The sequence below is a fragment of the Neolamprologus multifasciatus genome, chromosome 5, assembly GCF_963576455.1.
Source record: "Neolamprologus multifasciatus chromosome 5, fNeoMul1.2, whole genome shotgun sequence".
NCBI classification, from domain to species: domain Eukaryota; kingdom Metazoa; phylum Chordata; class Actinopteri; order Cichliformes; family Cichlidae; genus Neolamprologus; species Neolamprologus multifasciatus.
Window position 1 is genome coordinate 23489378 of NC_140443.1, and position 14016 is coordinate 23503393.

General features: G+C 37.0%; 1 protein-coding gene across 10 annotated transcripts; it reads left to right on the top strand.

Moving 5' to 3' along the window:
- Positions 1-226: 226 nt before the first annotated feature.
- arfgap1 (ADP-ribosylation factor GTPase activating protein 1) lies at positions 227-13943 on the top strand. 10 transcript variants are annotated; one of them, XM_085159710.1, is made up of 14 exons: positions 228-439; positions 3821-3891; positions 4295-4404; positions 4719-4890; positions 5143-5243; positions 5350-5436; positions 5896-6010; positions 6122-6178; positions 7356-7388; positions 7594-7623; positions 8285-8341; positions 9687-9746; positions 10216-10271; positions 10387-13943. In XM_085159710.1, the coding sequence occupies exons 2-14, from the start codon at positions 3832-3834 to the stop codon at positions 10724-10726; spliced, it is 1278 nt and encodes a 425-aa protein (XP_085015836.1). In that variant the 5' UTR covers positions 228-439; positions 3821-3831; the 3' UTR covers positions 10727-13943. The 10 variants fall into 10 exon arrangements, with proteins under 10 accessions (XP_085015845.1, XP_085015836.1, XP_085015838.1 ...); XM_085159712.1 differs by lacking the exon at positions 9687-9746; XM_085159713.1 differs by lacking the exon at positions 9687-9746 and having other exon boundaries at positions 10222-10271.
- The last annotated feature ends 73 nt before the right edge of the window (positions 13944-14016 follow it).

Below are 14016 nucleotides of genomic sequence, written 5' to 3' on the forward strand. Positions count from 1 at the left end.
TAATATGAGTTTCTAAGTTTGCTGCTTGATAAATCAGACAATGATAGCAGAGTGCTGAAATGTGACCTTATTCATTTATTTATTTATTTACAAACTGTATTGTCGTCGTCGTGGTTGTGGAATGTGACTCAAAAAGAAAAAAACTCAAACCCCCACACACTCCAGTCCAGTAACAAACAGCAATGAGCAGGTTAAAGTCGCCATTAAAATGCAAAAGAAGAAGAAGAATCACTCCCATAATGCATTGCATTGCCAACGTATGCAAACAGGAACATGGCTACCGGTGTTTAACATTAGCACTCATGAAAAATTATCTTCCCCCTGACCGACATAGTCTGTGATACGCCAGCTTTTGCTGATCCTCTGCAACAGGAGAAAGGTCGGAGTTTATCAGGAGACTTTGGAAACAGCTCTTCGCTTCTTCGTCGGTCACAGACAGGTAACGGGTCAGTTAGCTAGCTCCCGGTGAAGCTAACGCTACCAGTGCTGCTAATCACGTCAGTTCATTTAAATGTTATCATCGCTGTCATCTCGTTTTGGAGACGGACTGTGAATCATTAGTCAAAGCAAGACGTGGAGAACACATCAGTATACTTTTATACCTGTGCTGTGAGACACACACATTAAGCCACTGCATGGGGGCGGTAGTTTTTGTGTCTCCCAGAGCTTTGACACGTCTGCACCACAGCTAAAACTTCATTGTCATGCAACTCGTAATTTGACTGTTAACTAGACTGCTGCTTGCTTTTAGGCCTTATAGGGAGAGCAATGTAACAGCGTATAATGACATATGTTTATGGTTTATAATTAAGCAGCTTGTTTGCCAGCTATCGTAGATGTCAGCCTTTTTTCATTCAGATCGCAGTCGCGTATTGATGAGGTAAACAAGCGTGAGAGGGAATATGTTAATGTCACAGACATAATGCTGACAGAAAGAGACTAATGCTGAAAGAAAAGGAAAGGGCAAAATGTTCTGGAGTGAGGGTGGAAGATCGGGTCCTGCTGAAGTAGGAGAGGGTAGACCACCATTTTCAGTAAGCAAGCACGGTAACAATGTGGCATTTAAGTCACCGAGTGGAACTACACACTCGAGGAACACTACATTTATTTACACTGAGACCACTGCCCCACAATCTGCCCCCAAAGCACAGCTAACCAGGGCTGAAGACGAGGAAATTAGAATCTAGAGATGTGGCAGAAATCACCACAAGAACCAAACTTCAGACTTGGTAAAGGTCATGGTAAAATAAGTGCATTGGTGGCAAACATGAGGTCCAGGAGGCCAGAAGTGACCCAGCAGACTCCCAATTTGGATCTCTGGACCATTTGAACAAGTGAAGGAGGGCGTAACTCTTGAACCAAGTTTTATAGCTTTTCTTCCTGATAAGGCCCTCCCATATGTTTATTCATTGTGTACCTAAGCTATTAAGTGACAGAAATGTGCCTGTTTTTTGTTTGTTTTTGTTGTTTTTTTGTTTTACATTTTATTACTGTCTTCTATAGATGTTTCAGTGTTTTTTGTTTTTCCTTCTTACAATGGGACTACAGTAGAAATCAATAACATGTTTTCTATGAATTGATGAAACATCTATAATTGCAGGAGCTACCATTTTTTTCTGTAATTATACAAATGTATTTCTCACAGTTTAAGCCCAAAAAGTCTTGCTGACAGATTTTTCATTACTACAGCAGCATTTCCTTATCACGTAGAAAGGTTTATGGATGCTGTCGAATTTGTGCTTCTTTTTTATGTATTTTTTATGTATTTTATCTCAGAGATTAAATGTGTAGTTAAACTTCTTTACACTGACAAAAAGAGAAGTTTCACTGATGGAAGTGGGCTATGTGCGGCCCACGATGTAAAAGGAGTTTGACCTTCCTGCACTAAAGTAAGGGGTGAAAGTTAAAGGGGAAAAATTGTTATAATGAAGGGAAATGTTTAAAAATTAAATGTTACACCTATTTCAGTTTTTAAAAGGACTTAGGATTTTCAGAAGACTTGGGTATAACAGTATTTTGTTATGAGAGAATATAATACTTTTGAGGAGTACTCGAGTATGAGAATATCTCAGTTAACTTTATGTATGTTTGGGGGAAAAATAAGGAGAACTTTGGAATTTAATTCCAGCAAAGTGGGGGATAACACATACTGATAAGGCAATCAAGTGGTGGGAGGGATACATAGAGTGAGTGAGCATGGGAACAAAGTGTATGTGATGAGTTGTCAGCGTAATCCTGTTTAATGAAACCAGATTATATTTGCAAGCCGTCTGCCAGCCAGTGAATAGCCAAAAGCATTGCCAGTTGTTATTTGAAAATACTCAGGCTTTGTAGGATATCTTTTTTTTGCTAAACATGTGCAAGACTGGGTAGATGTTGCTTTAGGTAAAGCTCAGATGTCTGGTTTACCCTGTTATGTAATATCAGCATCTTTTATTATTGAACAGATTAGATAGGCAGTGGATTAGCCAGTCAAGCAGACTAATTGTCAGCATTTTTTATTTTTTACAGCTCATTCATCTTCATGACCTTTTATTAATGTGTAACAAAGAAAACAAAGGTTTTGTAGGGTTGTATTTAAATACATAGGCATGTCTGGTCTGCATACAGTAAAGGCATTTGGTGTTTATTTGTTACTGTATCTGACAGAAATTGATGCATTTTTCTGATAAAGAAAACAGATGATATGCTTGTTTTGAAGTGGTTTACTCAGTGGTTGGGAATTTCCGTTGGTTCAGGCTAAAATGTCTGGGGCGGATCAGTGAATACCCTAAATGGCATTCACTGATTCACTGATTCACTGGTTTCAGATTCTCAAATATCATAATACTGATACTTTTCTTTTATTAGTAAACTAACCAGTTGGGAAAACAAAAAAACAATTCCACTTACTTTGTCCTATTTCCATTAATATTTATAAAAGTGTTAATCTTTAAAAATGGGTACCAAAAGTGCAATGAATGACATTATAAATGGTTAAATGATGACCTGATATGGAGGAGCACTGCAGTTTAAACAATACATTTTGTGTTCACTGATGGTAATTACTTCATAAATCTATTAAGTTTGTTTGAGGTTGTGGAGAGAAGCTATAAGAATCATTGTAATCGCTGCTCGGTGCATGTTGGGCAGAGGTCTAGTTTGATGCCGTCTCTGTGCCGTGGTCAAAGATAACAACGTGAAAACAAAGAAGCTGTAGGGGTTTCATGATTGTAAAATGCTGTGGCTAAATTACCTGCAGTAGCCTTCTACATTTTGCATACTTACTGCCAGATGCAGCAGAAAATCAGGTGAATATTTGATAATTCATTAATGCTTTAATTTGAATTTACAATAAAACGTTAGATTCATTCTTCCTGTGAACAAAAAGCATTTAAAAAGTTACATTTATAACATTTTTCATATAAACGTTTACAGTTTGTCAGCAGTAACTCGTGGTTTGATGACTATTTGGTTGCATTTTGACCTTTTACTGCAGCTTTTTTCTGTGTGTGTTTAATGGCTGCGGCCTGTGGAGCAGGTTCAGGTCTTTTAAAGTTCATCATCTAAACATTTCCTCTGATTGCCGTCCAGCCTTTGGATATGTTGGTTCATTTTCACAAATTAAACCTGCCCTCTATAATAGAATACAAAAATAAAGTGATACTCCAGTGAGACTGTGTGATTTCAGTGTGGGAAACAGATGATGGGTATTGGTGGCATTTAATTAGTTGCTTAGCAACATGAAGTTGGGTTGATGAGTATTAATTCTCAGGGGCTTGTATTAGTATTTTTGCTCCAATAGTTGTCTTTAAGATGATCCTCTGCAATTTTGTTTCAGTGTGAGTCATCATGGCGAGTCCAAGGACCAGAAGAGTTCTGAAGGAAGTGAGAACTCAGGATGAGAATAATGTAAGTCCTTAAAGCTTCTGATCCATGTGGCTTAACTTCAGTTTTTAACCAAAATAATCTCATCATTTTATTCTACTTTACAGAGAAGATAGCATTGAGAGGTTGCACTTTTGCACTATCGTCCTCTAAATGGCCCCAAATACCCAAATAAATGAATCACAAGAGGGCACACATTCTAGTTTAATTAGAGAAGGTTATTTCTAATATTTAGATCACACATTAGGAAAAACTGTATCATAGAGTTTGTTTGTAAGAACATTAGTCGGCTTTTTGCTGGAGAAAATCGAATGAAGAACTCCAGGGTATATCATTGAATATGAAGTGTGTTGTTGTTGATGTTTTTTTTTTTTTTTGCCTGTTTATATTCATCTGTTTTTTTGGGGTTTTTTTGGGTTTTTTTCAGCTGTGTTTTGAGTGTGGAGCTTTTAACCCTCAGTGGGTTAGTGTGACATATGGCATCTGGATTTGTCTCGAGTGCTCTGGCAAGCACAGGGGCTTGGGAGTACATCTCAGGTAATAATGTGATGAGTCATGGTGTCTCTTAACTTTAGTCACATTTATGTGATATTTGGCAAACTACAAAGACATGTTAAACTTTGAGATAAGTTTACTATAGTAAAATAACATACAGTATTTAGTTAAAAAAATACATTTTAATCAAATGCTCTAGTGTATATATGGATTGGTTTTGTGAATATGTTACATTATTGAAAGAACATTGTTTACAAGCAACAGTCCAGAGTAGTCTGTGTATTCCTTCAAATGATCACAAAGAAATTGTTACAGCCTGACAATATGCAGTTTTATCTTTCCTTCCCCGTCTGCAGTTTTGTGCGCTCGGTCACCATGGACAAGTGGAAAGATATTGAACTGGAGAAAATGAAAGCAGGTGGAAATGGAAAATTCCGCTTGTTTCTTGAATTGCAAGATGATTATGATCCCAACTGGACTCTGCAAGAGAAATACAACAGCAGAGCTGCTGCACTCTTCAGGGACAAGGTAAGCTCCACACATCAGTTCTTAATTATTCCTGATGCTTTTTTTCTTCCAGTAACCCACTCACAGAGGACCGGATAGAACATAATGGCATAGAATAGCCCTTTATTGTCATTGTACATGTACAACGAAATTGTGGTTTAAATTATAAATGTATATTCTCAGTAACGAGAGATATTTAACTTGATATGTTTAGATATAATGCTTTCCAGTTTGCGCTAACATCTTCACCCTTGTTCATCACTGCATTGACAGGTCGCAACGTTAGCGGAGGGAAAGGAGTGGTCTATTGAGACCTCCCCTGCAAGAAACTGGACGTCCCCTCAACCCAAAAGCACTCTTTCATCCTCTCATCGGTATGAATGAAGGAGATTTTAAACTTACTAATGCTGGGTCTAATACTAGATAGAGAACAGCAGGCATCAAAACAGCAAATTGATATTTCTGTAATTTAAAATTTAGTTCTGGAGGATCTGGACAGAACTCGGCGAAATCCAGCGATAAAGCTTTTGAAGACTGGCTGAGTGATGATGTTAACTCTTATCAGAGGTAGGTTTTTAAAGTTTTCTATAAACATTACTATGGCAGCAAATGACTATTTGCTATGCAGAGATACATAGTGTATATCAGTGACATCTTTGGCAGAGAATAAGGTGTCATTTCTGCAATTATTGGTGTAACTTCATTTGTGCATACAAGGAAAAACATGAACGTTAAAGCTATATAGCAAACTACAGTGTGGAGACTTTGAGAGATAATTCATAATTATTTAAAAATGCCAGCTTGACTTCATATTTATGACTGTATCTTGATTTATTGTCTCTCATGTACACAACCTTTCTGGAAATGGATAAAATCCAAAGTAATGAGTGACGTTTGAAATGTTGTTGCCCTTGTCTAATATCTGACATTTTGCTAATTGTACATTTAAGTTTCCTTTATGAATCTTTGTTCTATTGGCTTGTGTACATTCAAAATAATAAAAAAAAATCTTTCCTGCTTTTTCAGTGGAGGTGGTTACAGTGGAAATCAAGAGAACCGGTACGTTGGATTTGGCAACACAGTGACCCCAGAGAAGAAAGAAGAGGACTTCCTGAACAATGCTATGTCCTCTATTTATTCAGTAAGTCAAGACACACTTTGTTTTTGGGGGGAGGGGGCTGAACTGTATTTTAAATTTTTTAAATTTATTAATTTTTTTATATAACTTAACTTTTAAACATTTTATTGACAGGGTTGGAGCAGTTTTACTGTTGGAGCTAGCAAGTTTGCCTCTATTGCCAAAGATAATGTAAGTGACTTCAAACAAAGGTTAACTCATTGAATTTAATAATAAACTGAATAGGAAATGTATTAATTTTGTTTTTCTCGATGCGATACCAAAATCAACAAAACCAGGCATTTTTGCATAAGCTTATTGAGAGCAAGATGTCTACACTATTTTAAGTGAGGTGTTTGTATTGTAATAGCTGGGCTCTACCCTGGATTGTCTTAGCCTGATTGCTGATGTCAGGCTAAGTGGTCACACATGGCTGGATGGCAAACTATAATTCTGGAAAAACATGAAGAGGCAGAGATTAACACAGCTCCTGCAGAAAAAGCAGTGGTTTGAGTGAAAGTAAGAGGAAAAGCAGTGTGTGAACGTGTGTTTATTTAAATGTTTTGATCAGTTGGACTAGAAAAATTTACTATGAAGGTTAAACTATTTGAAGCCATTGAAGGAAAGCCATCAACAGCGTTGACTGTCTAAGAAGTTAACACACTTATCAGTATCACAACTTTATCATTAAGACACTGCCCATTGTAATCTGATAGATTATTCTATTAAATTAATGGTTAAATGTGCATGTGACAGTTTTAGTTTTAATTATTTTCAGCTGTGTAAACCCATTGGTGTGTAATTGTCAGAGAAAAACAAACGAACCAAAAAAACAAAACAAAAGTATAACTTTAGAGCCTCCTACTGTCTGCCCATTGAAGTCCAAAAGACCTGCCAGGATTAGTGATGCTATTTCCTGGAGAAGTGATTGGCCAGTAGGATTTCATACCTGTTGACCTCTAATCTGAAACCTAACCTGCTCTGAGGCAGGTTAGGTCTGCAGTTACTATGGTGATATACCCTAGAAAGAAGTGAACCCTCTTCCCCAGGGTTAACCCTGAACTTGCCTGGATAAAACAAAAACCTGCTTTGTAGTACAGGCCTCTGTACTGAACATCATAAATCTGGCCCTGAGAAATACAGTCCATAGCGAGAGTAAAAATGAACATTTTTCCAACTAACAGAACATTTCAAAAACTAAACCAAAACAAACCAGTACACTAAAAACTGAAAATAGAAAAACTATAAATCTGATCCACACAAAGATGTTTTATTTTCATAGAATTTATGTTGGGCATTTAACTTGTGTATTTTAAAAAAAACAAAAACAAAACTTTAAATGGTGATTGTTTTTGTCCTTCTCATGCAGACAACTAAACTTGCAAACCAAGCAACCTTAAAGGTAAGTCTATCGCATCTCGAGTAGCCAGTTATTGCTCCTGTTAATAAAGGTTTTTGACTCTTCTACAGACTGTATTAAGTAGTCTCCTCTTTCTTGACGGTATAAGCATGTGTATGCCATTTGCTTGTATATATTTTAATAATATAAACCTACAAGCAATAACTGTATTACTACTTTACTATCTCTTTGCCTTCTGTGGATCTAGTTAAGGGGCTATAAAGCGCCCCCAGAACCGGTAAAGCAGTTTGTAAATGCATGGTGCTTCTTTTATATCATTTTTAAAAAAAAAAAAATGTATCTACCATTTTTGTTTTTTCAGAATTATTGTCTGCTTTTTAGTTATTTTTTTTTTAACACTTTTAAAGAAACCTTTAACAAAAAATGTTGTCAGAATTGTCGTCTCCATGTGCTTCTGCTTGGTTAAACACAAGGCATTTTGTCTCTTCTCATATTTAAATTTGGAATATATGGATAACCTTTAGGACAAATGGAATAGGAGTGAACAGAAGCACTGTTCGCTCACATCCACTGATTATGGGTTATCCTTTTTATGCATGCCAGTGTTTGTGTTTACTGCTAACAGCGCTGAAGAGGGACAATGGTATGCAAACATCTGATTGGTTTCTGTGAAAAAACGTGGGGAGTCCTTGATGCTATTCTGTAGCATTGAACACGCAGAGGCAAAAGAAGCAAAAATATCGTAATATTTGGGGTTATAGATGTGCCATGCTGCCAGTGTCTTGAACCATTACACCCTCTAGTGCTTGTTCAGTGTCATGGTGGATGGGAATGCTCAGGCTGCATGCTACTGCAGAACAAGCAGCTCAGTGTCTTGCAGTACTGTGAATGTTAAACTGTTTCATTCAAGTGAACTCTCCTCTCTGACTTCCAACTAGGCCACTGAGTTAGGACAGACATTAAATGAGAATGTTATCAAACCTACTCAAGAAAAGGTAACATTGATGTTTGAAGTTGTTGATTTGGTGGTGGGATGCAGTGCTTTTAGACAAGAAACAGCTTCAGATGTGAATGTGCTATTTTCTCCGCTGCCTGCCTGTGCCAGTTTATCTGCTGTATGCCAACTAACATTAAACGACAAACCTGTAGTTTCAAAGATGGAAAGGGGGGGAAAACACAAAGCTTTGTCTCTCTCTCTCTCAGTCAGTGACTCAGCTGTGGGATTTGCAGAAGCGTACGGCTGTGAACTGTTTATTTGGGAACATGTGTGAGTCAGTGTGAACTGTCACTGGATCAAGCCTATAGCACAAACATTTTTAACAGCCAAACTCTTTGTTCACGTCATGTCTGAGTTAAAAGTCTCCAGCTTTCAGTGCACAAAATGACATCACGACTATTCTCCTAGGTTTTGGTGTTGCTTTACTGGAGGCATTTTTATGTTCTTGAATCAGTGACAGCCGCAGTGAATTCCCTATAAACAGACAGCAGCATGCATAGATTCTGTAGGCAACAGACTATTTCTTTATTTATTTTGTACCATAAGCTTCCTGAAAATTCGTGGCTTGTTTTCTGAGTGCTGTTAAGGCTCAAAGCTGTTACGCTTGAGCTGGTTTTGGTTGCATTCAGGTCAAAATGCAATCTCAAAACCACCGGCTGTCTGCTCACAGTAAACAAGACGTGATGCATCCTGGAGCTCTTCATTTGAAAGCCACAGCTCGTTATCTTTGGGGATTTCTGAGCTTTGTTGTTGTTGTTGTTGTTGTTTTTTTCTCTTTCTTTTGACATCATGTAATATTAGAACACATGTTACCATTTTTGCAGTAATAGTAAGTGTTTTTGACACAATGCTTCTGCTTAGCAGATTTAACTGCCAAGTGAGCAGCTCCTGGATGTCATCTTTCTTTTTTTAAAAAAAAGAAAACAAAAGTATTTTTCCTTTTTTTTAAATTCAATTCCAGCATCAGCAGGCTAATTGACTTTTCAATCTTAACTGTTACACATAGAAGGGTGCCTCTTTTTATCATGCTTTGTAGTGATTTATTCTCTTTGAGTGGGCCAGTGACTAATAGAGACCGACAGAAACAAAAACACAGAAACTTTTGTCTTTTAATGTAGTGTTGGCAATATTAATTTAATGTATCTGTAGTCTGTGCTTTTTTTTTTTTTAACACTCTTTACTGTCTTTCTTCTTCCTCTTCTTTTAAATCATCTGTGCTGTTTAAAAAAATAAACAAAAAAACTGTATTGTATTTTTTTCCACAATCAAAAATGAGCTCTTCACCACGTATTTCATTAGACTGTTGTTTTTATTAGTTTTTAACAATAATTTGGCTCGTCCAGGTGAAAGATGGCAAATTGCTAGATGAAATGGCAGTCAGCATCACTGGGCTGGCAAACAAGGTAGGAATGGCAGTCATCTGCCACACTGTGCTGATGCAAAACCAGTCTCCCAAGTGAGGAGCAGTAGCCCTGGCACTGCTATTGCAAACAGTATCCAAAACTGCCGGAGACCCCCGATACACTATACGCTCTAGTCCTCCAAGGAGACTGGTTTTGCAGTGCCGTTAAGTTTGAACTATACTAATTACATTTAATTTCTTGTTTTTCTTGCTGCCATTTTGTTGTGGTGGTGAGTACATGATGTAAAAGAGTTAGAAAATGTGTTTTTTTGTGTCATTTTAATATTACTGCCTTGCTAAAACTCATTTGTTGTTGGTTTGATTGTGTAGTAAAAACTGATTTGTCATAATGGACTTGTTAGGACTTTTTTTTTTTTTTATTAGGTTATTCTTTGACCTTTGAATGAATGAAAAATAAGGTATTTTACATGTACAGGTACACTTACATAAATAGTTTATCTCCTCCTTAGGTTCAGGGAGCTGGGTCAAAGCTGACTAATCTGTTCTCTGGAAAACAAGAAGATGGGTAATAAATAAAAGCTTAATACACAATAAATGAAACGTCTCATATTCAGAACTTTGTGCAGTTTGTGATGCAATGCTGTAAGCTATGGCCTGTAAAAGCATTTCTTTATGTTCAGGTCTGCTGGTGAGAGCTACCAAAACATGGATGCCACTGAGGGATATCAGGGTAGTTCTAGCCAGCCTATGGCAAGGGACTTCTGGGAGACCTTTGGCAGCAACAGCTCCTTAAAGGCTAAGAAATCTCCTAGCAGTGACAGCTGGACCATTGCAGATAATTCTGCCAAGAAGAGCTCTGACAGTTGGGACAATTGGGGCTCTGAAGCAGCATCCAACAACAAACACAGCACAGAAGAGAGCTGGGAGGCTTGGGACAACAACTGGGAGAATGCAGATGGTAAGACAAAGAAGAGTCCCACGAAACCTGCTGAGGAAACCTGGGAGAACGCAGACTGGTAGTGACTTCACAAATCTACATCTCCTTACCTTTTTTCCTACTCTGGCCTTTTTCCCTCTGACTCTCTCTGTTCATCTCACCGGCACTTTCAGGGAAAGCTCCATTAGCTTTGATCCTGTTAATGCATTTAAAATATATTTATTATCCTAGAAGCAAAAGAATGAAGCCCAGGGATGAGTTGAGCTCATCATGAGATGACTATTCATAACTTTACTGAATATCAGTCCTGTATATTATTGTAAATTGTCCTTATTAAAGGGAATTGAGCTAAATCAGACCATAATGTACTGCCTGGACCTCCCCAAGTATAATACTCTTAAAGGTTAAGAAGCCAGTGTTTGTACTGGATCGCAGGTTTAATTTCCGTATTAAAAAAAACAAAGCATGAAAGAGAAAATCTGATGTTGTAAATTTGAACCCTTGTAAATACAGTATCACCATCTAAACACTAACAACTTTATGTTCTATGTTTAATCAAATTTGGCCCCTTAAACATTTTCATCTCTGTTTTGTAAAATAGATCAAAAATACTTTTTCATATAATAAAGTTCATTCCACTTCGTGTTTACCATTAATCAAAATCTTTTTGGTCACGTACAGTTTAAATAAAATGATCTGATGTATAATGAGTTGAGACTAAATCTCCCTCATGGTAATAATTAATTTTATTTTAATGAGCAAGTAGTTTTTTTTCCCTTTCTTTCTATCTTCCCAGTAGAGACCTGCAGATACAACACTGTCATGTTATCTGCACCAGCAAAAGTGCAGATAGGCGAAGGCAACAGAATGCTTTGAAGTTTGGCATGTCGAAAAGTTAGTAACTGCCATTCTGCTAAAACAGCTGCTTTAGGGTAAATCCAACTTGAAATCAATTTTTCATTGAATTTGACCCCCGTTTTGCATTTGCGAGCTTTTTAAGCTCTTTGATTGGTTGGATGAGTTAACTTTCAGTCAGCACAACCTGTCTGTAGGCCCAATTCACACTAAAATGTTCTTTTAAGCACATCCAACATCATATTTTATTTTTTTTTGTTACACATCCTTTCAAGTAGTGTTGCTTTATGTTGCAACATTGTTTTTTATTTGCTTCACTGCTTAAATTAAACTGCTAATTAAATATGCCCGGAATACCTGCCAATGCTAGAATAGAATGGGGGAGGTATTGCAATATTGTGTGTTTTCCTCTCATTCTGACCTCAGAGCTGTTTAAAGTGACTTGAAACAGAATGAACTTTCCCATTAGAGTTCATGCAATCAGATCTGGCTGCATTCACTTGCAATGTGGTTTAGACTGGGCTCAGGTTGGACCAGGTGTTTTGATCAAGTTCTCTTATTAATGAATGAATAAATAACTTCAATCACTCATATTATTAAACAAAAGAAAATGTATTTAAAGATTTCTAGTTTTGTTTTCAAGAGACATATTGTGAAATTTTTAATAAGTCATGTCTAAAGATGATATACAGTTTATTGTAGATAATTTCACACGAGAGGTCCTCTTTGCTGGTTATACTCTGTGTACTGTATGCAAGGGTGGTGGTTGTGTGTCATTAATTGGACACAAGTTTGGATTTTTAGACTGTTTTATTATCAGCTCGTGACCATAGCCGGTGACAGGTCATTGTAAATTTTATTTCATACGAAGCATCTCTGTGTCGAGTGTTGTTGCACTGTGGTCGTTGTTTATATTACGAAGATTCTGTGTCACCGATATCTTTACACTGTATTAACATCTGAATTGCGGGGTAATGCTAATGAGGCTCATTATACGCTGGATGCTTTGATGGTCATAGCTCTGAAATGCTTGTTATGAATTAATTTAATCAACCTAGTGCATCCCTCGGTCAGATTAAATGGCAGCTGTGCTCACGTTGTTCAACAGAGATGCAAATGCATTTTTGAAAAGTTCATGGTTACAACAAGCAGGAATGTAATCGGTGTAAAATTGGGCTCTAGTAAGGTGTCTGGGTTGAAGTATAGGGCAATTTTTCATCAGCTAATTTCTTATGTGGCCTTTCATTTCCTGTAACCCTGTAAATTTGTTGCTTTTCATGCAAAAATCTCCTCATACAACACTAGTTTAATGTCACTGAACCAAGTACAACTTCAGGTTTTGCTAATATCAAAAGTAACATGATTGATTTGCATTTCCTGGTGCTTTTATTGGCCAATAGTTTACTCCTGCAGACAGTCCTCATTGGACACGAACACTTAGCTGATTGATTATTGAAGAATAAATGCTCCATTACCATTTTCCTACCTCTAAGAAGTCTTTGCTTTACTGCCTGGGTTAATTTAGTGAACATGTTTTATTTTATTTTTCTTCATTCTTTAGCACTGTTTTATTGTAGACCTTATCACCACTGGTAGTGTTACAGTAAAGCAGCAAATATGAGTCTACAGTGTCAGTCTGTTTTCAGTGATAATGCGGTGCTGTAAAGAGAAAAAAAAATTAATAATCACTCCTGGAAGATTTGTGTTGCTAAACCTCTGCAGTCGTGTTCATGTCTGGTCATGTGATCAAAGCCTTAAACAGCTGTGTTTGCTTTCTGTTGATACTGGTGCCACTTTACTTGTGTATATGTCAGATAACGTCAAATGATTCACTGTTACCCTCAACTTTTCCCTGTATTATTGAAGTATGTCAACTGTTTTATTATTATTTTTTAACTTTATTATGGCATAAAACTGACTGCCAGTAAATGGATAAATTCTTTTTGATCTGCTCTCATTGTATCTAAACTGTTTAGGCCTGATATAGTGAATCTCTTGCTGGGGTTACTAGTAATTGGTTTTTGGATGATTTGCAGAATTTGTTAGTTATTGAAATGCATTTAAATGACTTAAAAAAATTCTCTTTTTTTAAAAGAACTGATTGTATTTTTTGCCACATGGAGTGACTCAAATTCTGAACTTTCCAGAGCAGCAGTTCTGCTCATTTTCTGTGCCTGTGGATAACTTGAGAATGGGTATGTCTGTGTTTGTTGACTAAACTAATAATTATGTCAGAAATTGATGTCATGCATGAGATGTTATGTGATGCAACATTCAGTTGTTTCCTAAGTGAATTTAAGTGCAGTCGTCTGCTTGACCCTTCAAGTTTCACCAGCAGCCATCCTGAGGTGAGCCAGTGTTACCGTACCCCCTCCCCCAAGGCTCTGGATATTTCTCCTGTACACATGTTTCTGTGTAAAATTAAAGAAAAAAATGTGTTGTGAATGCTTTTGTGGTGCAGTCTTCTGTTGATTGTGTGGATAGACGGATGGTTAGGTAGTGGTGGTGACAGAGTTCA